The 24,649-nt window shown below is 39.2% G+C and overlaps 1 protein-coding gene across 1 annotated transcript in view; it reads left to right on the top strand.

Moving 5' to 3' along the window:
• CLINT1 (clathrin interactor 1) overlaps positions 1-24,411 on the top strand; it is a 46,410-nt gene extending 21,999 nt beyond the window's left edge. The window contains exons 2-12 of the mRNA XM_041481980.1: positions 2,943-3,047; positions 3,774-3,870; positions 5,319-5,427; positions 6,287-6,451; positions 9,053-9,227; positions 14,122-14,365; positions 14,846-14,927; positions 18,203-18,280; positions 20,910-21,205; positions 21,832-22,036; positions 22,722-24,411. Of these exons, the coding sequence (XP_041337914.1) occupies positions 2,943-3,047; positions 3,774-3,870; positions 5,319-5,427; positions 6,287-6,451; positions 9,053-9,227; positions 14,122-14,365; positions 14,846-14,927; positions 18,203-18,280; positions 20,910-21,205; positions 21,832-22,036; positions 22,722-23,062 (1,897 nt within the window). The 3' untranslated portion in view covers positions 23,063-24,411. The remainder of the gene's footprint in view (positions 1-2,942; positions 3,048-3,773; positions 3,871-5,318; positions 5,428-6,286; positions 6,452-9,052; positions 9,228-14,121; positions 14,366-14,845; positions 14,928-18,202; positions 18,281-20,909; positions 21,206-21,831; positions 22,037-22,721) is intronic.
• The last annotated feature ends 238 nt before the right edge of the window (positions 24,412-24,649 follow it).

Raw genomic sequence — 24,649 nt, 5'->3', positions numbered from 1 at the left:
TTGTCATTAATCTGTTTTAATAGTCTTAAATGTAAGACACAGAAGACTGTAACAGTTTGTGATGTTCATGTCCACCCCTTCATTGCTGTACCCTTATTTTGGATGTAACTTTCAAAATACACTTTCCTGCTTAGTATCTATGTCCGTGTCAGAAGTTTCTGTAGATGTTCTTGTCACGAGATTCCGGTGGTGCAGGGTCTCAGTGAACGATTTGGGGTGAACCAGATGTAGTTTGGCAGATGAGGGGGTTCTCAGCCCTGCCGGAGAAGTTCCTTTCTGTCAGCCCCGAGCGTTGCACGGCCGTTTGTTTGCAGAGCAGCCTGTCCATGCGATCCAGCACGATTCCCTGGAAGCTGCCCAGGATAAACTAATCAGAGAGCCCCCCCTGGTGTCGGAAAGTGTCCTCGGATATTAAATTTATATCAATCACAGGAAGTCTTGGCAATCAAGCTAGTCACTTTTTCCCTTCACATCTGGACATAAATTATTTTTTTGCTGCAAAGGTCACAGGAATCATGGGTAGGGCAAGGAATGAGGGCCATAGAAAACATGGGAAAGGAAGAATAAAACTGTATTTCCACCTTTTTAGAAATGGTTATTTTTAAGTGACCTGGAATGATGCCAAACTATACAACAGTGAAGGGTTTTTTTCTCCTTCAAGTTTACATTTGTTCCTGAATTAAATGTGGCTCTAAGATGCTTTGGTTTGGAGTGGTTCATTCCATTAGATCTCAGCTTGGCATTTGTAAAAGAGCTTTCTCCTAGTTGCTGAGAACAATAACTGTTCTGCAGGAGGGGTTTAGAAGTCAAGCATGTTTCTGTACTTAGAGAGGCTTAACTGCACCTTTTTTCTCTTGGCATTACTTAATTTCCTTTGTTTTCCTTCCGTTTCCCCCTTCCAGCCCTGCTGCTGCCTTAGCCACGTGCCCTGAGCTCTTGCATAGCCAATGCTGCCATTTATTTTTGTACACTAAGTTTGCATCTCTTCAAGCATTTTCCATTCTTAAATTCTTTGCTCTAAGAAATTAAGGAAATACTTCATTTTATGCTTCCCCCTCCCAAGTCTCCATCAAGTCTCTCAAACAAATGCTGAAGGAGGGGTTATAAAAACAAGCAGAACCTTTCCATTCAGTTCCCTGCCTTCCTTGCTTTGGACAAGGGACCCAGTGTGCTGGAAGCTGCAAATCCTGGAGCTTTGGGGTTGTTTTTTCCATACATGTGGGAAATAAAGATGGGCTTGGTTTGCATTTGTATGTACAGTAAAGAAAATAGCAGAAACAGAAGCTTGAGGTGTATTCAGCATAAATGAATTTGTAAAACCTTAATTGCTGTTGTTCCAAACTGCTGCTGTGTTCTTACATGCTTGCTGTAATACAGATAGGTTCTGGGAGCTTGCTGATTATTTATTCAGTCATGTAGCTTATGCTCTCTTTAGACACAAAGTTGAATAAAATCATACATCAGGATCTGACAGCAGGAATTTTCATGCTGAGAATCCAAGATTAAGTCCAGAAATTTTATTCTGTTTTAACAATTACCTTCTGTGTCCCCTTTCAGACTTAAGGGGATTTCATTCTTGTTTCTGCTGTTTATATCTCCCTGTTCCAAGATCTTTGCTATCCTTATGCCAAATAAAATTGAGCAGGAGTTGCTTGAATGCTGCTTTGTGCAAACTCCTATATGGACAGAGGGATAACTGTTGGGATCACTACTGAGCATCTTGGGGTTTTTTTTCTCCTTTTAGGTCATTCAGGTTCAGAAGTTCTTAAGCAGCAAATGCTTTCTCCACATTGCATTATAAATCATTAGATCTTTCCTACAGTTTAATTAATTTGTTGTTGTGGGTTGGTTTCTGTTGAAAGTACTCACAGGGGTTTTTCTTAGCTTCTGAATCAGTTATGATGTACTTTTAAGTAAACTTTCAAACTTCTGACATGCTAGGTGTAAATGTGTTGTTTGAGTACAGTCCAGGTAAGAAGGGAAAGCAGAGACCAGCAGGTCTCCTTCCACTGCTGATTTCATTGTTGGGATGAGTCCTGGTGCTCCAGAAGCAGAGAGCAGTTTTCAAGTGTTCTCACTATGAGTGAGGTTTTAGGGCTGCTCACTCACCTTAAAAGATGAGGGAAATGATCGTGTTATCAAACACATCTGGATGCTTTTAGGGGCACAAAGGAGGTTGCTGGGCTCATATGTTAATCATGTTAATACCAAAATCCTGTTTTAAGGATTAATTAAGAAGTCACATATTTACTATTTCAATATTAACATCACAGAAAAAAATCTTTTCCAAGTAAGGTTTTTCTGTGACCTCTTGAAGAGACAGCCCGAGCTCCTTGCAGTATTTGCATTGCTGTAATTGTAACTGAGTGCTCTGCAGCTTCTCTTTTGCTGTTTTCCCTTAATTAATTAAATTCAAGCTAAGAAACAGACTTTCTAGTGAATCTCATCTCGCTTACTTTAGTCTTCCATGTGATTTTTTTATTTGTTAGTTTTTCCCTAACACCTGTTTGTTACCGATGTTCTTAATTTTCTCTTGTAACATCATTAAAAAAAGAAGCCTCTTACAAATAACTCTGTACCATTACAAACCTGTAAGCAAGCCATACCTAGCTGCAGAAGCCATCAGCTTTGACTCTGGTGATTTGGTTTGCATTTTAATTTGACCCAAAGCCATTTTTACTGGACTGAATCCAGCTGCAATGTAATCCCCAGTTTCTCATCTGTATTCTTGAAGACTAATAGAATAGTAAAACCTTCTTAAAGATAACTTAAATGTGGTGTATAGTGTCCTCAGGGTAACTTGTGCACTAAAGCTGTTTTCTTTCCCACTCAGTAGAGGTATCTCATTAAGTGAGATCTGCACTAGTGTCATTATTAAGTTTTCATGTGTTTCTCAGTTTTGATGCTAATCTTCATGTGTGTGAATTTTTTTTCCTTTGCAGCACCAATGTGGTTATGAATTATTCAGAAATAGAGTCTAAGGTTCGAGAAGCAACCAATGATGATCCATGGGGACCTTCAGGGCAACTCATGGGAGAGATTGCCAAGTAAGTGATAATTTGACTCAGTGATGAAGAAAAGAAAGGTACATTTTATATAAGAATGTGAAATTTGATGCTAAATCAACTCTGTGGTATTCAGACTGATAGTGCCCAAAAGTTGCTGTAAATAAAGTATTAAGTTTTTTTAATGCGTCATCACAGAATGTATTGAAAACTGTCAAACAAAAAATGAAGCCTGGGTATTTTCTAAATTCTTGATTTTTTTATTTATGTATCCTCAGAATTCTTTCAATATAGCTGATTTTTTTGGAGTATTTATTTTCAAAGCACTTTCTTGTAACTTCTACAAAAACAGCAAAACATGTTGAATTCTTCCTTGAGTTTTTTGGGGGTTTTTTTTGGTTTTTTTTTTTTGTTTTGTTTTGTTTTTTGTTTTGGTTTTTTTTGGTGTTTAAATCAGTTTGGAAGTTGCACATTTGATCAGTTGCAGTGGTTATTAGGGTATTCATATTCAGCATTATTTTCATTACAAATTAGTGAAGGTTCTTTTACTGCCTCAGATATTTAGAATTACTCTTTTCTTTCCTAGTCCTGGGATGTAAATGACTGATCTGGGAGTTAAAACAGGGACAGCTTTTTCCCTTTAATGTCACCCGATGTGGTTGGGCTTAGATCACTCCTGCCATCTACTGCCAGCCCCGAGTGTGAACAAGCTCTTGTGGCCAACCCGGGCAAACGACATTTCTGTGCTGCTTTTGTTCCATTCCTTAGGGCTACGTTTATGTACGAGCAGTTTCCAGAGCTCATGAACATGCTGTGGACTCGGATGCTGAAAGACAACAAAAAGAACTGGAGGAGAGTTTATAAGGTGTGTAAGGATCAGGGTTTGGTGCTCATGCACTGTCCTGGTGGAGTTCTTGTTTTGATAATCCTACAGCACTTTCTCCTCTAGCAATATAGAATTTCTTCCCTAAATGTTTTATAATTCTGTTGCTGAAGTCAAAGGTGTTTTTCAAATGCTGTATATGAAAAAACCCACAGAATTTCTGGTTTTAGAAGCACGTTAAGATGTTACTTAATGAACACAACAGAGCAATTCTGTTTTGCTGCTATTCAGGTATTAGAGTAGCACTCACAGGCTCAATTTACCCAAAGGAATTGCTATGAGCTCCATGAGAAGATGTTAAGTTACTGTGCTATCAGGAAAACATTTTTTGAAGGAATTCAGGAATACCTGAAATAAAATGCAAACTAATCTTAATTTTCTGCCAATTTGTAATGCTTTAAAAGTTATAGTTTACCTGTGAGTGGGCCAAATTTCCTTGCAGATCTTACATGACGCTTTTATGCCCTAATTGTGTTTTGGAAAAGATCAGAGTTATTTGCATTTTTCTTGTCTTTGGTACAGAAACTTTTTGCTTGAGATTGTGTTGTGCTGCACTTAAAGTGGTGTTCAATGTTCACTGAATTATGCAAATATAACCTCCTTTTTTAGAATTGATGTATTAGACTAGGTTATATTTTGTTTTTCTTGATGCCAGGATTGTAGCAAGACCCAATTAATTCTATAGCATGGTTTGTGCTTTTCACAGGTGCTTGGTGTTTTGTAGTCATAGTAATTGTTTTCCCTGAAGTACAATAGAAATTAATATTTAATGCTATCACACATAGCTACTTAATGTTATAAAGACTTCTTGGAACTGCTTATCAGGTTTGGATTGGTTGAAATAAAATGATAGTTTTTAGCTGATAAAGGTAACTACTTGTTTCAGAGAAAGTGCCTTATTTCTTTTCAGATATAAATGCTCAACACTTCAGAGAACTGAAAAGAAAGTATTATTTAAACTTAATTTGTTTTGTCACTTATCTAAAGTCATCCTGAAATGCAGTTTTGTATATCCATTGAATCCTGCAGAATGCTTCTTAAATTCCTGTACGAGTTACCTTTCAGTGAAAGCCATTGGAAAATTGTGAACAAAAGAGGCAAAAGAAAATGCCTCATTTCACAGGTTAAATTTTTCTCCTTAATTGCTACTGCTTTATCTTAAAACAAGCAGTAGCTGATAAAGGTAACTACTTGTGATTTAGTAGTAACAAGCTAAAGTTTTTAAAATAGAGTTTTGATAGTCTAAAGAGCAAAAGATTCATGTGAGGAAAAAAAATGTTTCCATGGGATTCATATAATAAGCATGTATTTAAAAAGGGAAGGTTAGTATTTACTAATTTGGGGAGGGGGGTAGGTTTGGGGTTTTTACAAAAAAAGAAAAAGGTAGAGTTTTTGTTCATGCAATCATAAGGTGCTTTGTATTTTTATAGTCTTTGCTGCTCCTAGCTTACCTCATAAGGAATGGATCAGAGCGTGTTGTTACAAGTGCCAGAGAACACATTTATGATTTGCGATCCCTGGAAAATTACCACTTTGTAGGTGAGCAATAGAAAAATCTTATAAGCAAATTAAAACAGTAGTTGGAGTTGTCAGTCACCTGAACCAGCTTAGAAGCTTCCCCAGTCTAATTAAAATGTGACTGTTGCCAGTTGTGTGAAGAGTGCAGAATCCAAGACGTGGGGCCCTAGAGTATTAATTAGTGAAGACAAGAACTTGCAGAAAAGACTGGCTAATAACAACAGAACCAACACAACATGAGTGTTGGGGTTTATATTAAAATATGCACTAGAGACTGGTCCCCTGTGGTGTCCGTAAAGGAATAGCTTTAATCATATGGGAAGAAAAGGTTAGAGCTCCAAAACACACACATCTGTTTGAAGCTGGGGTTTTTTCCTCCCACCAAATAATATTTACAGTGCAAAGGCAGCAAGGCCAGTGTGTGTTTTGAATGTGAAAAAGGCTGGAAAGGAGCACATTTAGCTTATAGTACTTCCCAACTGAAAGCAATTTTTCAAAAAATCGGTTATGCCATGAGACTGAGTTCTTGCAGTGAAACTTGCAAAAACTGTGCTAAAATGACTGAGGAAAAAGGGTGATGTTCTGAGGGGTTAAAATTGTTCAAGTGGAGAATACTAGTTCTGTCTCAGTGTTTATTAATCTCTCCTATATTTAAGTACACCATTCAGTGCAAACTCATTTATCTAAATTTTATGTTAATTAGTCCCTTTTAAAGAGATGCAGTGGACCTCATGCAGTAGTCACGAAGTCTTTGACCATTGTGTTTATGATTCAAATTGTTCTATCAATTTGGTGTTCAGTATTGCTGCCTCTTACTTACTATTTTCCTTTTTTCCTCCCATCTTCCATCCATCATCTCTGTCCTGCATTACCTGCACAGATGAGAATGGCAAAGACCAGGGGATAAACATCCGCCAGAAGGTGAAAGAAATGGTTGAGTTTGCTCAAGATGACGATCGGCTTCGGGAGGAGAGGAAGAAAGCGAAGAAGAACAAAGACAAATACATTGGGGTGTCCTCAGACAGTGTCGGAGGGTTCAGATACAGTGAGTACTGGGCTGCCTTGGCAAGGATTGCCAATCCACTTTTGCTTTCCCAGATAATACTCTTTGGAGCCTTGAAATACATCTGTGGATTTTGTGTGAGTTTCCTGGGGTCTGTAAGAGTTGACTTTACAGGCACCAAGCACGTTACTCCTTGCTCCCAGTCCCTGCAATAGTGTGTAGCAGGGATCTGAGCTTTCACTGGGGCTTCCATCTGATGTATCCCAGCATGCCATCCATGGTCCAGCTGCCAGTCTGTGTTTTCTTTGGCCTGAGTAAATCCTTGGCTGCTTTTAGTAAGGGATGAATACCAAAGTCCCCATGGCACAAGGCTCTGATTTGCTAGAATTGGTGATTTCTTTGAGAGAAGGGTTTGCTGTAGGAGCTCAGTAGTAGCTGTGCAGGGCTTAAATTTCACCTGTTTGTGTCTGATGCTTTCTGGTTTTTTTACTTTTCTTCTCTGTGAGCCTTCCACTTAGATTTGATCCCTCCCATCCTGGTTTTGACAGGTTGCTTCTCCATTCTCCCTTTTCCTCATATGTAGAGTAGTTAAAAATGTCCAAAGCAGGATATTCCTTGTTTTATTACATTCCTTTAGGCTTTTACTACCTGCTTGGAATTGTGATAATTCTCTTTTTAGGAAATACTTATGAGTCACTGTATTTGTACTTTGAGTACGTGTCCCTTTGTTCTTTCACTGAGCTTATCTTTTGACTTCTCTGTGCAGAGTCGTGATCTATCCTTGTAGGCTGGGTAGAATCATTTCTCCATGTGCTCTTTAGGTATCATTCAGGTTTTTTAATTTAAAGGACTAATTTCTTTGTCTTGTATTTACTTTTTGTGGTAAAGGGTTTTGAATTATTCCTTTATTTGTTGAGTAAAGATTTTTAAAAAGTCTTTCTAGCAGCACAAAGCAAACCCTTTCCCAGGTGAGATTTCTAATCAAAAAGATTCTAGTTATTTGAATGCAAAATGCTTGTATTAAGATTTTTCATTAGTTTATTTTGTCCTGAAAATACTGAGCTTCTAGTTGGTGTCTGTTTTAATTATAAAATTACTATTGCACAGGAAAACCCCTCTAAAGGAATCTGTGTTAAAATGCTTGAGAGCCTGACATAAACTGAAATAAGGCCATTTTAATTCTCCTGCAAAATTTAACAGCAGTACATTTCTGAGCAGTGTCTCCTTTTCCAATGATGATCTCACTTGAGTATTTCATGGATTTGTAGCAGGTTTTCTACTGGAAAATTTTATGGATCTAAACAAATGTCATTGGAGATTTGCACCTATGTCTTTACTAAGAATACACACCCTATGTGATATGAAGTTATCAGACAGGTATAATTCAAATTTTGCACCTTGTAGTGCTGGAATCATCATTTTCTTTTTGTTAAAATGGCTTAATTGAATACACCTTGAACATATTGCACCTTGTAGTGCTGGAATCATCATTTTCTTTTTGTTAAAAGAAAATGTATTAATTGAATACACCTTGAACATCACAAGAGCTGCAAAATCATTTGTATGTAACTTGACATAGGGATTATTTCACTGTCCTTCCTTTCTGCTACTCAATTTTACTTAGCCTGAGTTAAAAAAAAAATTCACTATTGTTTCACATTTTTTAAAAGATGCACAAAAAATGGCTTATTTCATGTGTAAGATAGCCCAGAATATAAAATGTTTGCCTACAAATGTTGTCTAGAAACTGAGCTGGTTTGGTTTGCTTTATACACCTATATTTTGAGCAGATCTGATAAAAGATCACAATACAAGATGAAGTGTGCAGTGCTTCTGATAGTCAAGTCTTTGTCAAAATGGTTTTTTAATTTGAATTAAACTCAAGTTGGCTCTGGGTGTACAAACAAGACTTCAGTGTTTTAGACTTCCTTGATGGGATTGTATAACAAATGTGCTAATTTCAAGTAAAACTGTCAGCTGTTTGTAATCTAAAATACCAGTATAGAGGTCTGGAATACTAAATTGGAAGAAAAAGGTTTTGATTTCTTGATAATAGTGTTCAGGAAAGATGTTCAGGGTATCCAGTGGCCCCTGAAAAGGTGAGTTTACTGCCTTTTCTTTTTTCATCTCTCTTAAAAATTTTTTTAAATTGCTAAGTGTGGAAAATGAAAAGTTATTATGCACATTGTTTCAGTATTCTGGGACTGTGTTTTTGTGTGTTCATGTCAGTGTATAAAACCCACAGTGATCACACAGCTCAGCCAGGAATGGAATATCCTGCACTAAGGGGCTGTGCCAGAAGTGCCATGTGCCCTTCCAGATCAGCTGCGTCGGCAGCCAGGGCTGCTCGTGCCTCTGGTGCTTCTCCAGCAGAGCCCAACAGCATCCTGATGTACTGGGCATTGAGCTTGTGTCATTGCCATAAACAAAAGTCTTTGAGCCTTCATTCCTGCCCTTAATGATGGGCATTCCATGCTGTGCCTTGCTGTAATAGAGTTGATTCAGCTGAGGGAGCTTTGTTCGCTCTGTAAACTTGTGCAGCTCAGGTGTGTAGGGTGGGGGGCTTGAGAGGGATTCCAGAAAGGATTCAAAACATGGGGGTTTTTTTGATACCTTTAATAGTTCTTGTCTTTGTCTTACCAGGTGAAAGATACGATCCTGAGCCCAAGTCCAAATGGGATGAAGAATGGGATAAAAAGTCAACTTTTCCTTTCAGTGACAAGTTAGGGGAGCTCAGTGACAAGATCGGCAGCACCATCGATGACACCATCAGCAAGTTCAGAAGGAAAGATAGAGAAGACTCTCCAGAAAGGTGCAGGTACTGGAGTTGTTTTACCCTGAATTTATCTGTGAGATTGCTCTTAGGAAGCAGCTTGACATTGCTGGATATAAGCTACAATCCCCTGCCATTCTTTTTTCTGTAGGAGGAAGCATATTTGGGTTCAGTACCTGCTTCCTGGGCTTCTGCAGCTCCCCCTGGCCTTGGGGAACAGTGTGGCTCTGGCAGTAGTTAACTGCTCTTGGCTGCCTTCCGTTACTGGCCCAGCTGCTGGCAAAGCAGGGAATTTGGCTGAAATATCCAAAGCTTTTCCTTGTCAGCAATTCAGTGCTCATGTGCCAGTGTACTGAAGGCTGCCACTTAATGCTGCACACACTCTGAATGCTGGAGTGCCAGGGAAGAAAACTGAAATTGCTTTGACACAGTGCTGCTTCCCTGAGCTGATCTCAGGAAGAACAGCCTGCAGGTGATTTCTTTAAAAAAAAAGAGGCAATTTCAGTTGAAGCTTTTCAGGAAAATTCTTGTATTTTACATCTGGTCATTAAATTCCTTCAGTAAGGGATAAAGTTTACCCTGCTTTGGCTACAGAAAGAACTTAACATCTGTCACACTTCAACAGGTGCATTGAATTTAATTATCTGGAGATCAAGTTTGTGCTTAACAGAATCTGAAATTGCTGTAGAGAAAGTGCTCAAGTATATTGAAATAATTCCCTTTTGGGAAACAACTGAAAAATCAAATTTTCACTGAGATTTGATTTAATATTTTTTACAAGAATATCTTTAGATAGTCACACATGTATATGAACATAAAAACCCACATGCACACATCTGTGTGATGGAAAACTAAAGCAATTTTGCACGGAAACAAAAAATAATAATAATGGCAGCATTTCTGGGTGAAAGCCCATGTGGTCCTCTTGCTGGGGCATTAATAAATCATAAAACTGGTGTTCTTTGCACACATCAGGGTTCCCTCTTAGAACCTAATATCAATGGACTACAAAGAGAAGGGATCAGAAGAAAAGTAAACAATTTCACATGTAACAATGGTACATTTCTGTGTGCATTTCTGTACTTACCTTTCAAAAGCAACTTGTCCCATGATGTCTGCAGACCTCATCAGCCATGTTTCACATAGGGAATGTACAGTAAACATTTTTTTTGTCTTACTTCCTTTGTTTTATTTCTGAATAAAAACTGTCTCTTGTGCTGGATGAAGTCTTGTACTTTTCAGTGGTGTAGACAGTCCTTTCTGAAGTCTGATCTTCAGCAAAAGCAGTGTATTTTGATAACTTCTCCACTGTACATCTCTGCCCCAAGTAACGCTGCTCTTTTTCTCTGGCTAATATTACATTTTACATTTTTGCTTTGCTCTTGTAACCCTTGTCTCTTCTATTTGATTTTTCTCCTGATTTGTTGGTCTATGTCAGGTTTTGTTTGTCTCAAAATTTATGAAAGTGATAAACTTGGGACTGGGAATAAAAGGAGGAATTTTTGGGACGTACATGAGCAAAGGCAGTTTGGTGCTTGCAGGTTATTCTCCTATAAGAAGGAATTCAGGCTGCAGCATTTCAGCATTTCATTCCTCTGACATTGCTTCAAATCCCAGCCTGGAATTTCATTTTCTCTTCTCTTGGCATGGGGATCAAATACCGTGGAAGGGAGTTTATCCCAGGGTTTGAGTGAAGAGGTTTGTTTCTACAGAAGCCATCAGAGGACCTAAGAAGACTGAGCAGATGGTTATAGAATGTCTGTATTTATCCTTAAGGATACTGTAAATACATGCCTTAGTGCATGCTCTATTAGCAAAAAACTATATTTAAATATGAAAGCTGAAGGTGGCATAAAATTTTAATTATCATATAACTTAGGCTCAAAATAACATTCTTTTGTAAATGCCTCGTGAAATCTCTGCATTTGTGTTTTCACACTTCAGCAATTTTTTTGTAGAAAAAAGTGCCAAAAATGTACTGGCTTATTTGTAGCCTGCTGCTATATAATAACAATTAAGTTGCCATTTCACTTGGAAAAGTGACTAAATGGTGATACTCACTCAGCTGGCAAACGTGCTGTTATGTTCTATTGTTTCAGCCTTAATAACTTTATAAACCATTATTGCTTGAGTACTGTAAAGCCAATAAAAGCCTTGAAGCACAAAGAATAAATGTGTCTTACACATCTTACCTGTGGCCAATAAAACTTGGAAGCCATGGTCTTTACACACCAGAAGAACTTGGCCAAACTTGTGGATTTCTGACTTTACTTGCAAAGCCAGTGGTTTGCACAGATGGAAAAAAATACTTGAAGGAAATAAGAACTTTACTAGAGAGCTAAATGATGCAAGATGATGAGTGTACAGTAGATTTCAGTGGAACTGCTTTACACAGTGAGATTTAGAGAAGCCAAGTCAGCTGCCTTTTTTTTTTTTTAATTTAGATGAAAAATTCTAACAGTGTTATGGGGGAAATGGATTATTTTTTCCAGTAATATATCCCTGTGCAAGTAGTGAAAACCTCAGGCAATACCCCATGGGGTGGGAAAGCCTCTGGTTTTCTTTCGTAGTGCTTGTTAGTTCTTAGGTGAATAAACCAGCTGCTGTCCTGAGTCCAGCACTGCACACTGAAATTCTTGTTTCTGAATTACCTGCACACTCACAGAGGTGCTTCTGAAACACTGCATTTTTTTTCCTAAGAATTCTTAAAACTGTTAATCGTTGTTTCTCCAGTACTGAGAAAGGTTGATGCAGGTAACAGAAGAGAAAGGAAGCAAAGCTTCCAGTACTCCTCTGACAGGAGGCAACAGCCATGTTCAAGGACAACTTGTATGTAAAGAATGACTTTTATATTGGGGTGTAATTTAGGTATACTTAAAGTCTCAGTAAACTGATTTTGTTTTCTTAAAGGTTGTTTAAAAAAAGCACCTCATTACAAAAAACTTCAGGAAAAGAACATCTGTCCATACTTCAAGAAATCAAAGTTGTAATTATATACTTTCTGTGCAGAAGTTTTTTAATTATTTGGTACATTGCTGTAATTTTATTTTTAAGTTCTCTGTGCAATTCTCAGATTCTCACTGCAATTTTACTGAGCACAGTAAACACACTTAGAGCGAGCATTAATCTGTAATTTTTTTTTTGTTGTTGTTAATGTGACCATTAAAGAAAAATAAAAAGTGGATCTCCTGAGAGAGTTTGGAAGAAGTACAGGTTGTCATAGAAAATTGAATCTTGTAATATTTATTCTCCTTTCTGGCATATATGTTTAATGTCTTTCCTCAAAGCCTTTAGTCATTTATTTTGCTGTATATCACCAAAGACTGACTTTTTTCATTCTTGCATTTGTGAGATTGATCTATAGCAGTTCTGTATCAATCACACTTTGCTTGTCACTTGTTTCCTCAGCCCACAGAACATTGTTGGACTCTGTAGTGTGGACAAGAAATGCATTGCTGGTATTAAATACAATACATGAACAGACTGAACCTTAGTTTTGTTGTCTGGTCTTAGATGTTTCCAGCAGCATCCTCCAGCCTCCTCCAGGGCTGGATGCCCTGTGTACACCATGGTAATGTGCAGATCCCTCTGCTCTGGGGGCTCCTGTTAAAATCCTGATGTCACAAGTGGAGGTGTGGCTGTGGTGTCCTCTGGGGTCCCCTCTGTACACACAGGTGGGGCAGCAGGGCTGGGCTCACACTGCAAGGTTGAAGTGCTTTGGAAAAATAAAGTTAAATGATGCCATTTGAGCTCCCTTTTCTGTGACAGGCTGGCTCAAGCTAATGCCAGGGGCTGCTGGTTGGTCAGCAGCTGTGGAATTTGTCTTTTTAACAGTAGAAGAATTGCAGAAGGGAGTGAGCATTTGTGTTGAGTGATGTTACTGAACTGAGCCATCCCCAGTGGTGAGCAGGTAACATGCACAGAGGAAATGGTACATGCAGTGTGTTCCCAAAAAGCCACCATTGTTAGCAGAGAACAAAGGCTCCCCCCCAGAGTATATTGCAGTTACTGTCACATTCCCTCTGACAAAGGGACAGCCTTTCTTAAATTTTTCAGTTTTAGTATTCTAATGCATTATTAAAACATAAAACCCTTCCACTTTCAACTCTGTTGCTAAGGGAATTATGATTTCAAAATACATTCCAATGTATTTAAGCTTTCTCTACAGCAGTTCTCACTATTATGTACAAATCCTGATGGTAACAGGCAACATGACTGGTGGTGGGGGCCAATTACCTTCTTTGTGAAAGACTTAAAATACAAAAGTAGAAAATGTGACAAATTAATCAAATAGTGTGCAACAACAACTAAAAAGTTTTTGTCTAAAAGGATGGTATTTTTATGCTTTTACATTTTGAGAACAACTGTGTGTGCTCTGATAATGGTAACATTGCATTGCATAATTCTGTAAGCAGTCTCTTCCCACAAACATCTTAAAGAATGTGAAAGCCTGTTTCCCTGGAAAAGGAAATGAGCTGAAATACAAATGGAGTTGTGCAAACCCGAAAGACAGTACAGAATGTGGTTCATTGCTTTCTGTCTCTTGGTGTAAGTACTGAGCACACCTGCCAACTTAACTTTCTGTTGCTGAAGTGTTACATAATGTGTGGGGGAGTTCCTGTCAGAAGGTGATTCAATGTACTGGGTTTAAACACTGATTTCCTATTATCCTCTGTCGTGGACTTGCAGTTCATGCTTAACAAAATAACCTGCTTTTCTCCACTGCTCCTGTACAACAGGTGCAATGCTGTGTGGTGTGATGTGTTATGTAAGGGTGGAACAGTTCCTCTCTCAAATGTAGGAAAAAGCAGCATTTTTATCATGAACTGTTGCTACAAGAAACTGCAGTAACCAAAACTCCTGTAGCTTAAGCCAGATGTCCACTCAAGGAACTGAGAAGTCCATCACGAATGCTGTGCTATCACTTTTGTTTTTCTAGTGACAGTGATGAGGAAAAATCTAGAAGAGGCAAATCTCCCAAAGCTGAATTTAAAGATGAAGAGGAGACTGTGACAACAAAACACATTCATATTGCACAAGCTACAGAAATTACCACCATCAGACAGAAACGCTCAGCAAATCCCTCAAAAACCATTGACTTGGGAGCAGCAGCTCATTACACAGGAGATAAAGCAAGTCCAGAGCAGAACTCTGCTGCTCATCCTGCACAGCCTACAACAAAGGTGAGGCAGCAGGACAGCACATCATTTTGGAAGCTGTTTCCTTCTATCTAAGACAATTTCTGATTTAGGGTAGGTTTTGTGATGCAGCCTTCAAGGGAGCTGTTTTATCAAAAATGTTTTGTTTATCTCAGTCTGTGGAACAGTATAATTGTAATTAGTTATGATTGTTTAAAAGTGTAGAATTTTTTAAATATAGTCATTAGCATGTTTTGCTCCCTTCAGGACAGCAAAAGAATTTTGGCATGAAGTGTTAAAAATTCTATGAAGCTGCACACTTACTGAAAACTTACCAAGTTCTTCAGTTATAAAAAACTATGAACCTTTAGTATTTGATTTCACATTTAGCCACATAATTGTTGACTTTAAAGCCAAATCTTCAAAGCAAAAGCAAACAAAATCCTTCAAAACCCCAGAAAACTTCATGTCATTTGATTGATTAACGACATCATGAGTTGACATCTGGTGTCATTTCTTCTTCAGGCTGCTGTCCCCTCTGGCAGCAAGTCCTCTAACGACCTGGTGGACCTGTTGTTTGATGGAGCCAGCCAGCCAGCTTCCACAGGTAGGTTTGGGGTCTCTTCCAGTTCTGAGGAGAAGTTTGTTGCTGGAATAAAGTAGATAAATTGAGAAATGAATACTTGAAAAAATGTAAAACTGCCTAGAAAGAACGCTCTGTAGCAAGGTACTGTGTGTGCTATTGCATGAGACTAATAAATGTTAGAAACACAAAGATTAACTGCTAGATCAGTCTGTCAGAAACTGTGTATGTAACACAGTTATTTATAATTAACTCTAAAAGCAAGTGCAATCCATTCATATTCAAGCATTTCTCAAAGTGCAGTTCAGAGGCTGGGCAGGTGGAGATGGATAATCTTCATGGAAGCTTTCATCTGAGGTATATGGCAAATTTGTTTCTTTGTCTTATTTTCTCTTGTCACTTGGTTGATCCAAACTCTAGAACCAAAAAGAAATTGCTATCTATAAATTAAATTACTCATTTAAAACACATCCTTCACTCTCTAAATGTGTAGCAAATCTATTAATCTTCACATGGACTTACCTTATGCTCCCAAAATGCAGATCCTTTTTAGGAGTGTGTTAAATTTCAGAGCATTCCTATGGGATCAGTAAGAGTACAGAGGATTTTTTACACCAGAGTTACCACATTTCCATGAAAGTTAAGGTCCTGGATCAGAACCACTATCCCAAGTGAATACTGAATTTTTTTCTGCCTAATTCTTACGGCAGAAAGGTTTGGAACCTTTTTATATACAGTGTGTATGTTTTTATTTTTATAAAAAGATCTCATTGAGAATAGATGTTTCCACTTCAAAATGAACCTGCCCATATTTCAAACAGAACTATGGCAGCTTCTGTATTACAGTGTATTTAAATCTTTCATCAGATGGCTCGTTGCTGTAGTCAGCCTTTTTTCTCTTTTTTTAATCTTTTTTTCTCCTTTTTCCTAAAGCAGCATTTAGAAATGGTGCTGGGAAGAGGCACATTACCAGCTGTCCTACTAAATAACCTCTGCTGACCTGAGCAGGCAGATGGAAAGGGTTCATTTGTAGTGACAGATCTCATGTGGGAATCTTTGAGGCTTGCTCATGTTGAGAGGATTAGCACTGTCCTTCACATGCAGGTCACTTGTTATGACCACTGCTCCTTGCAGCACAGGCTGTGGGAGCATCCCCAGTGTCAGGCAAGGCAGAGGGAAAGGGTCACATGCAGCCTTTGATGTGTCCTGTGAAGGAGCTGGCAGGGAAGTGATGTCAGTTCAGGCAACTTAGGGTTTGCTTATCTGTGTATTTTCAGGTGCAGAGATGTGAAAGGGTTGATCGGGCTCAGTGTTACTCTTTACTGGAGCAACACAGTTTGTATAGGGGTGCTTGTTTGCCATAAAAGAGAAGATGTAAAATCCCTGGTTAGACCTGCTGGGAGGATTTTTTGGTGTTACTGAGCTGAAGTTCTTTAACCTTTCTTTAGAGAATTGCTGCATCCAGCTTAATCTCTGTCATCTCTCTCTGAAACTCTGTTTCACTTGAAAACAGGGAAGAGATGGGGAGGAGAAGTTAAACTTGACTGAAGATGTTAAAGGGTTATTTTAGGTTTGAACCTAGTTCTGTTTTTAAAATTAAATTAATCCCTAGGCACTGTCAGGCAGCCCAAGGATAATGGGTGTAGCAGGGAGCATTGATTTTTATTTTTTCCTTCAAGCAAGTGGTCAGGAGTGTGTCATCTGTGTTTCTCATTCAGCATATACACTCTCAAACCATTAACCTGTTCTGAACTCTGTAGGCACATATGTGGGGAAAAAAATCACTTGAAAATGTGACAGGGTAAACAGGATCAGCTCAGGTTTTTAGTTTGCTATTTCACTGTCCCTTTTTCATTCTCGGGTGTCAGAATAAAACGTCTACAAACACACAGGAGATGTTTATTAGATCACTTCGGAATTTGTGTTGAAGAAGTTCCTTAACTTCATGTGAAGTTGTTTCCCTCTTGAAAAGGTATTGAAAGAGTTTCTGTAGTGCTGTGTCTGAAAATTCAGAGACCATCCTTTCATTCTCTGCTCATGTTTTATATCCCGCACTACGCGCTCAGCAAGAAGACATTTCCCCTTGGAAGAACAGTCGCCTTCCTGGCAATGTCTACAGTAAAATAACATTAAAAAGAAATACAAGTACACATGTATTAGGAAGTGAATGGTTCCTTTTATTACTGCTGGCCATTTATTAAAAAGGAGATGGTTCTGGTTTAATTAACCCAGTTGAGAGTAGCAGATGGGGCAGAATGTCTTGCAGCGATAAGACAATTCCGAAATGGCACCAGATGTTGGAAGCTGTCCCTGGTGGTGTTTGAGTGCAGCACAGATGTTCCAGTCCCACCTGGCTGCCTCCTAAGCACTGCAGGCTAAGCAGCTGTGATGTAACCTATATAATGTACGCAGAACACTAAAAGCAGTAATTGAACTGCTGCAGCATCTTCCGAGGGTGGGACTGCTTGGAGGTGAAATCTTTAAGGACAAACAAATAAGATCAACTTCTTGCCTTCCTCTGGTCAGTGGAATCCCTGCTTAAAAGCAGTACCAACCATAACTAGGTGATTTTTATAACTTTTCTGAGTTTATTTTTAAAATCAGCTTTACAATATGGTTCTTAAATCTTCTGCTTTTATACCTTGGCCATATCTTTTTTAGTGAAAAATTGTTGCTGTGCTGTATTCAGAAGTCAATAATTTATATGCTGTATACAAATGTCTAGTTGGAAAACTTAATGTTCTTGCTGTAGAAAGGAAGCAAACTTATAAAAAAATGAACACACATGGAAGCTCTGTCCCTGAAATCCTAATTCAAGATCATTGGAGAATCATTCATGCTTTAAGTAACACAAAAACTAAATATAAGGTGACATGTAATTTTTCATAAGGAAGCATAATAAATTAACTTTTATACAACAGGAATGGTTGGTTTATATTATGCTTCCAAATTTTTAATTTTACAAAGTGCCAAGCTGGTAGCATCACTCCCCAGTTAAAAACTTGTTAATCTTTTTAATATCTCTGAATTTATTTTTAGAGGTGTAAAACTTGCGTGTTTTAGTTCTTCCCATGGAAAACAAAACTATTATTATTGGAAATAATCGAGTTTATTGTTGCTCAGCCTTGTATAAACATAGTGTGGGGATGAGCAGGAAAGCAGAGCTGACTTAGGGAGCAGAATCAATAAATGCATCATGTCAAGTGCAGAACACCTTTTCTTCATAAATCCCACATGCAGTCGTTGCAATGGATCTTTGCACAGTCCTGTAACAGCTTTTGGCTTCCCTCTGTTCCTAGGTGGATCAAGTGACCCATTTGGAGGATTTGCTGATTTTAGTTCACCTGCTGCTTCAGCGAGTTTCCCATCATCACAAGGTAGGATTGATTTAGGGATTGCAGTGCTGCTGAAGGGTGGAAGGAGGGCAAGAGATGCCATGTGGCATTATTGAAAGTCCCTTCCCTTTCCAGGGTAAAGTGTGTGTGTAACTGGACCACAAGTGCTCTGGGAGGAAGGAAGATGCAGCCTGGCTCAGTGCATGTGCAGACATTTTACCTGCAGACAGGACAAGCTTATCAGGAGACATGGCCACCATCTGAAAAGGTTTCCCTTAAAATTGGACTGGAAATCAATAAAATATGCTTGGAAACCTCCTAAAGTGATCCATTTTCCTTTGGTGGAATCTTTGTGGGATCTACAAAGGGATGCAGAAAACCCTGGAGTGGGGAGAGCTGGCTGGCTGTCCTTTGTGAAGTTAATTTGAGCAGGAGTGATGTTTGTGATGAGAGGTTCTCAGCCAGAGTATAGGATCAGGTACAAAATGAGAAAAGAACAGCAAAGAGGCTGAGCAGCCAATCTACCTGGGAGCCAGCTTTAGTCAGCATGTTTCCATCTCCTCCTTTATTTTGCTGTATTGGGAAGGCTCTGCTGGGCCTGGGTTAGTTAATAAACCTTCAGTGTACTTGGTAGGAAAGAACTGCTCTGGTTTTTTACAAGCTTTCACAGTCAAACCCAAGTTGTTTTGCAAACACAGAGCTGCCTACTATGCAAATAACTCCTGTGTTAATACAGTCTAAATTGATATAATCCTTTATCTGCATTAACATGATTAATCTATTCCAATCACCATTATGCAAGGGACAAGGAGTCCTGTGAAATTATTAATCATTCCTGAACAGTGTAAGCCCCTCTAGAAATCTTTTCCTTCTTGATTAATCATCTTTGAAGTCCTACTGAAGGGGCAAAACCTCCTCCCTTTTACCCCCTCTTCCATTATTGGTGCTCAATGCACAGGTCTGAACACAGAAGGAGCACATTCAGCATTTACTTATCTATCAGGAATATTTAAAGTAGGTTTTAATTTTTAATATGTAATACTAATTGAAACATTCTAATATAGTGCCTCTTTGTGAGGAAGATCAAAGCAAATGTTCTAGTAAGGCCCTGAGCTAATGAATATTAGCCCACTTCATGCACTGGAGTTGTTGGCAATACTTGGATTTTGTGAACAAATTTACTCTTCTGCTTTTCTTTAAATTGTAATGTGTTGGTAAAGAATTATGACTAAAGGTTGAAGGTGTATGTTGATAAATATTTACACAAAGTGTTAAAGTCTGCTGCAGTTACCCATGAGTGGGTAGAATACATTATGGAAGCAGCCATTGCATAGGGCAGGAAATAGAAACTGGCACTGGTTTCATCTGCCCCAGCTCTACATGTTTGAGTCTTTGTTCAGTCAGCTAAGGAATCCAAGAGATGATTTAAATGTTCACCAGCATTCAAAGCTCGTTTCCTATGGCAGCAGTGTTGTTTGTGATGTAGCTGAGGTACCAAAAGTGAATCAGTGGGAGAAGCAAAAAGCTGAGCTGGCCAGTGGCCCAAGCTCGGAGTGTGATTCACTGTGTAGCCTGTGAGCTGTTTAAATGGTGTTGCTTTATATTCAGCATCTTCTGCAAATGCTGTTTTAAGCTTTTCTTCCCCCATCAGTGTTTGAATCAACAGTTTCCCTGTTAATAGGGAAACACGTGTTTTGAGGGAGGGAACATCTCCTCCTGTTTGACTCCAGGGTTTGACACGCTCTCGGTTCACTGGTTTGTGTCACAACATCTGTGATGCTGAAGAGGTGACCTTGCAGGTGTCTGCAAACAGCTCGTGCTGTTGGCTCTGCCTTCACAGAGAAATACAGAGAGAGAGCTCTGACTTCTGTGTTCTGATTTAAACACTTGTCTCCAAAAACCCCAACTATTGAAATGGAATAGTGTTTAAGTGATGAACTACAAGAGTTCAGTAAAGCTGCTGCTGAGAGAAATGATTGATTCAAGACTGAATTTCTGCTTCAAATCAAGGCATTTAGTTCAGGAATCAAATTTTAAAAAACAAATGTGTTTTATTTGAGCACTTCATGGAAGTGCTTATTCCTTATCACCTCAAATAAGCTTTTCCTGACAACCTGCTCTCAAAGTTCTGTGTTTTATTCCCCTCAGTGTGGTTTTATACAAAAAGTTACAGTTGCATACAACCACATTTGAATGTAGTTGTCTTTATTATGATGGAATTTGCTTTATCCAGTAGCTTGTTCCTGACAACTGCTCCCTCTGCAAATACCAGAATGCCAAGATAAGAGGTTGATAAATATTATCCAAGTTCTCAGTGTTGTTCTGACTGTAGTCTCCAGTCTACCCCAAGTTATCTTCCAGTTGTACTTCAACTGAAACAAACCTGTCCCTGCTTGCCTGGCATCCACAGGTGACATCTTATCAAACATCCTCTACTTTCTGTGTACGGGTGTTTCATGTTTCCTTTCGTACCTTGTTAAAATTGTTGGAATATTCATGAGAGGGAGTGATGTCCAGATGGAGGTTCTACCTGCAGATGTTAATCTAGACGGACACAGATCAGCTCTCATTTGTTTCAGTTCATGGAATATGGCATTTGCTCAGTGCCTTTCTCTAAGTCTTGTCTTTCTTCTCTGTCTTCCTTCCTCCCACACTGTTGTCTTTTCTTCAGGTACAGCAACAAGCGGAAATGGAGACTTTGGTGACTGGAGTGCCTTCAACCAAGCTTCTCCTTGTGCCAGTGCTTCATCTGGAGAGCTCTTCAGCAGCACAGCACAGCAGCCAGCTCTAGAGCTCTTCAGTGGCTCACAGCCAGCTCCGGGCCAGCCTTCAGCTGCTTCCAATTCTATGGATCTGTTTGATTTGATGGGACCCTCTCAGACAACCATGACCTCCTCACAAAGCATGAATTTCTCCATGATGAGTTCCAGTTCTATGGGTGTCAGTTTACCCATGTCCAGGTCACAGGTATGCCGCTATTGCTAGTTTGCTAATGACCTTCTCCTTAATCACAGCTTTGAAAATGAATCCATTCCTCTCCTGGAATGCATTAGACCTGGTCACTCTGATGGGATCAGCATTTTGTCAAAAATGTTTCAATTGCTTCCTAAACAGAAAAGTCTCTTCTTGAAGATGGGCTTCATTCCTGCAGGAAGTGTAGCTGCTTTTTTGGAGCAGTTGAATTTGGTAGTGTAAGGCCATTCTCCACAGAATGTTACAGGTTCCCAGCCTCAAGTAGGTGGAGGTGGGGACTGGTCTGTTCTCCAAAAGACAGAAGTGCCTGCTGCTGTGGAGAGCGGTTTGGAAACTGTAGTGGATCAACTTGGTATTAGGAGGAAAGAATCAGCACGTCTGAGTTCAAAACTTGGCTGCTGCTGGTCACTGTCACTCCACATTGATGTGGGACTTGACCTCTGCTTACAAATACTCTTCTAACTGTGGAACAGCACGTGGCAGCCCTGCTTTGGAAGAGCTAAAGTTCATTGCTTTGTGGGTTCTGTTATCTTCTGTGGAGAACTAAATACTTGTTGTTCAGTCCTATTTCCTACCAATAAATTGTTTCAAGTGAATCCCAACAAACTTTTCTTTTTTAGCCTCTGCAAAGCGTGAACCCAATGATGCCGAAGCCTAACTCACTTTATAATGCAAGGACAGAGATGGTCCAGAAAAATGCAAGCAAAACTCTACCCTCCACTTGGTCAGATCCCAGTGTAAATATCAGTTTGGACAATTTAGTACCTGGGATGCAGCCTTCCAAACCCCAACAGCCATCGCTTAATACCATGATGCAGCAACAGAGTAAGTGATCATTGCACTGTTATGCACACTGAGCACTGTCTGTGTTCCATAGGCTGTCCCTGAGATCCAAATCTTCTGTCCATTACTGTTTTCCTTCCTTCAGTCACACTTGTTTCATAAACCACTGTGCCATTGTGACACAAGTGTTCTCTAAATGGAGATTGGTGTGTCAGGAGGCTGTGTCTGTGCAGGTTCTGCTGCAGAGCTTACACCGTGGCTGTATCTTGACTTTGGGCTTCCTAATCTTTAGAACTTCTCTTGAATATTTATTGGTATAAAATGATATTCATAGCTTCTATAGAAGTTTTCTGAGTCTTCATGCAGAAAACAGGGAAATGAGTGCAACAGAATCATAGAATCATTAAGGTTAGAAGAGACCTCAGGGATCGCTGTGACCCATCCCCACTTTGTCACCCAACCCAGAGCCCTGAGTGCCACGTCCAGTCCTTCCTTGGACACCTCCAGGGATGGGGACTCCAGACATCCCTGGGCAGCCCCTTCCAGTGTCTGACCACTGTTCCTGTAAAGAAATTCCTCCTGATGTCCAAATCAGGAAACAGCTGCAGGCCTGGCCATGGTGTTCATGTTCACAGCAGTGACCACACGAGTTCCTTAAAACACACGAGCTCCTTCAATATGAGCAGGTTGCACTCAGTGATTTTTGTGCTCTTTCTCTTCGCTGCAGATATGCAACAACCGATGAATGTCATAACCCAGAACTTTGCAGCTGTGAACCTCAGCCCCCAGCCCAACATGATGCCAGTGCGACCGCAGAGCAGCGCGCTGCTGGGGGGGCCCATGGGGCTGGCAGTGCCCGGGGTGATGTCGGGGACGATGGGCATGGCCTCCATGAGCCCCGCGCCCATGATGAACCAGGGAATGATGGGCATCAACATGGGAGTGCCGGCCACAGGAATGGGCTCAATAGGAATGGGGGTACCCAACATGGCTATGACCTCTCTGACTCCTGGGACTGTACAACCCAAGCAAGATGCCTTTGCAAATTTTGCCAATTTTAGCAAATAAAGATTGTAAAATAAATAAATAAAATGAGATTAAAATAAAAATAAATGGGCAGACTGAATGAAGGATTTTTAGCTGCACAAATATAGCTGGGGAAGGGATGGGAAACACTGATCAATTTTTTTTTTCTTTATCAGTTAAAGTGTCTACATAAAGAACCAAAAGCTATTTTCTAAGTGTTGAAATAACTAGTGTTCAAATTCTGGAGAGGTCAGAGATTCTTCTAAGGAATGTGTTGGATGATTTTGCAAAATAATTTGTATTAAGACCATCAAAAAACCTTTCCTACGTAGAAGAACCAATTTTAACTTTGAGACTTGATGGAAGACTGGATCGGGGACTGGGTAAAAATGTTTGAATCTAATTTTATACTTTTCTTTTTCTTGAAGAGCTTTGACTTTCTTTTCCCCCTCTCCCTGATCGCTTTGTCATAATTGGATCATTCCTTTTACTACCACTGAGTCCACAATTGTGAAGTCACTCAAGTACTATGATCAGTTTTTTATAAGAATATATATTTTTGTCCAGAAATGGCTTACATATGTGACTATGGCTAATTCAAAGGGACCTGGAATGTATATATACTTTTGCTAATGTTCCAGCCACACTGCTATATTACCCAAATTTTTATTGTAAAGATCCTCTCTCAGCAATTTGGTGATCAACAGATTTTTGGGGTCTTAACGTGCTTCTAATGTTACAACTGATATCCCCTGCAAGTCTGGGAGAAGCTTTATCCAAGACTGCTGGAAGGTTTCCTTTCAGAAACTCCAGAAAATGCACTTTCTTGGAGTTCTTTTCCAGTGGCACTTGGCATCCTTTGTAGCACCCATGTCCCTAAGGAGCCACTGGTTTAGGGCATCAGCAGCAGGTGAATCACACTTCAGTGATGTAAATCTAGAACCTGACTTAATCCAATGGCATTGGATCCTGACTTTTGTACAACACTTGGTGATTCTTTTGTGTAAATATGGCATTAGCAGCTGTGGAATCCAATAGAGGAGTAAAAAAATATATATATTAATAAAGGAGACCTGTAGCAGTCAAAGATTTTACTGATTTACTGAAAGCAAAAGAATGAATTAAGGTTTTGGGGAGTTTTGTTTTTCCTTCTGTAATTCTGCATTTAAGTTCACATGAATCAAGATTTTAGAATCTGGAACACAAAGACATTGTTATATTCACAAGCTGGGAATATTGTTAAGAATAAGCACTATACTATAGGTATGAAATTTATTGCCTCCCTTTTCTTATGTTGAATTTCTTTTTTATTATTAAATTGATAAAACTTTGTTTCCATTGTATTCATAATGTTCTGTTATACATAACATTAAAATGTTCATTAAAATCAATGTTGGGCTGCTTTTCCTTTCATTCCATTTGACGTTTATGAGAGCATTTGGGAAAAAAAAATAATTATAATTTGGGCAAAGTAATTTTTATAAATAATTTAAAATTGTTTAATGACTTCTTATCTGAAGCCTTTCCTATCTGGCTCTACCGTTAGGAATTAAAAATGAAGCAGGCAAGATATCCTGACCCGCTCCAGCCTTGCTAATGCTCCATCTACAACATTTCTAATTAGGCAGA

This window comes from Pyrgilauda ruficollis, unplaced genomic scaffold (assembly GCF_017590135.1).
Source record: "Pyrgilauda ruficollis isolate IOZ18807 unplaced genomic scaffold, ASM1759013v1 scaffold57, whole genome shotgun sequence".
In the NCBI taxonomy this organism is placed as follows: domain Eukaryota; kingdom Metazoa; phylum Chordata; class Aves; order Passeriformes; family Passeridae; genus Pyrgilauda; species Pyrgilauda ruficollis.
Note: the sequence above shows the minus strand (reverse complement) of the source record. Positions and strands in the feature narration are given on the sequence as shown.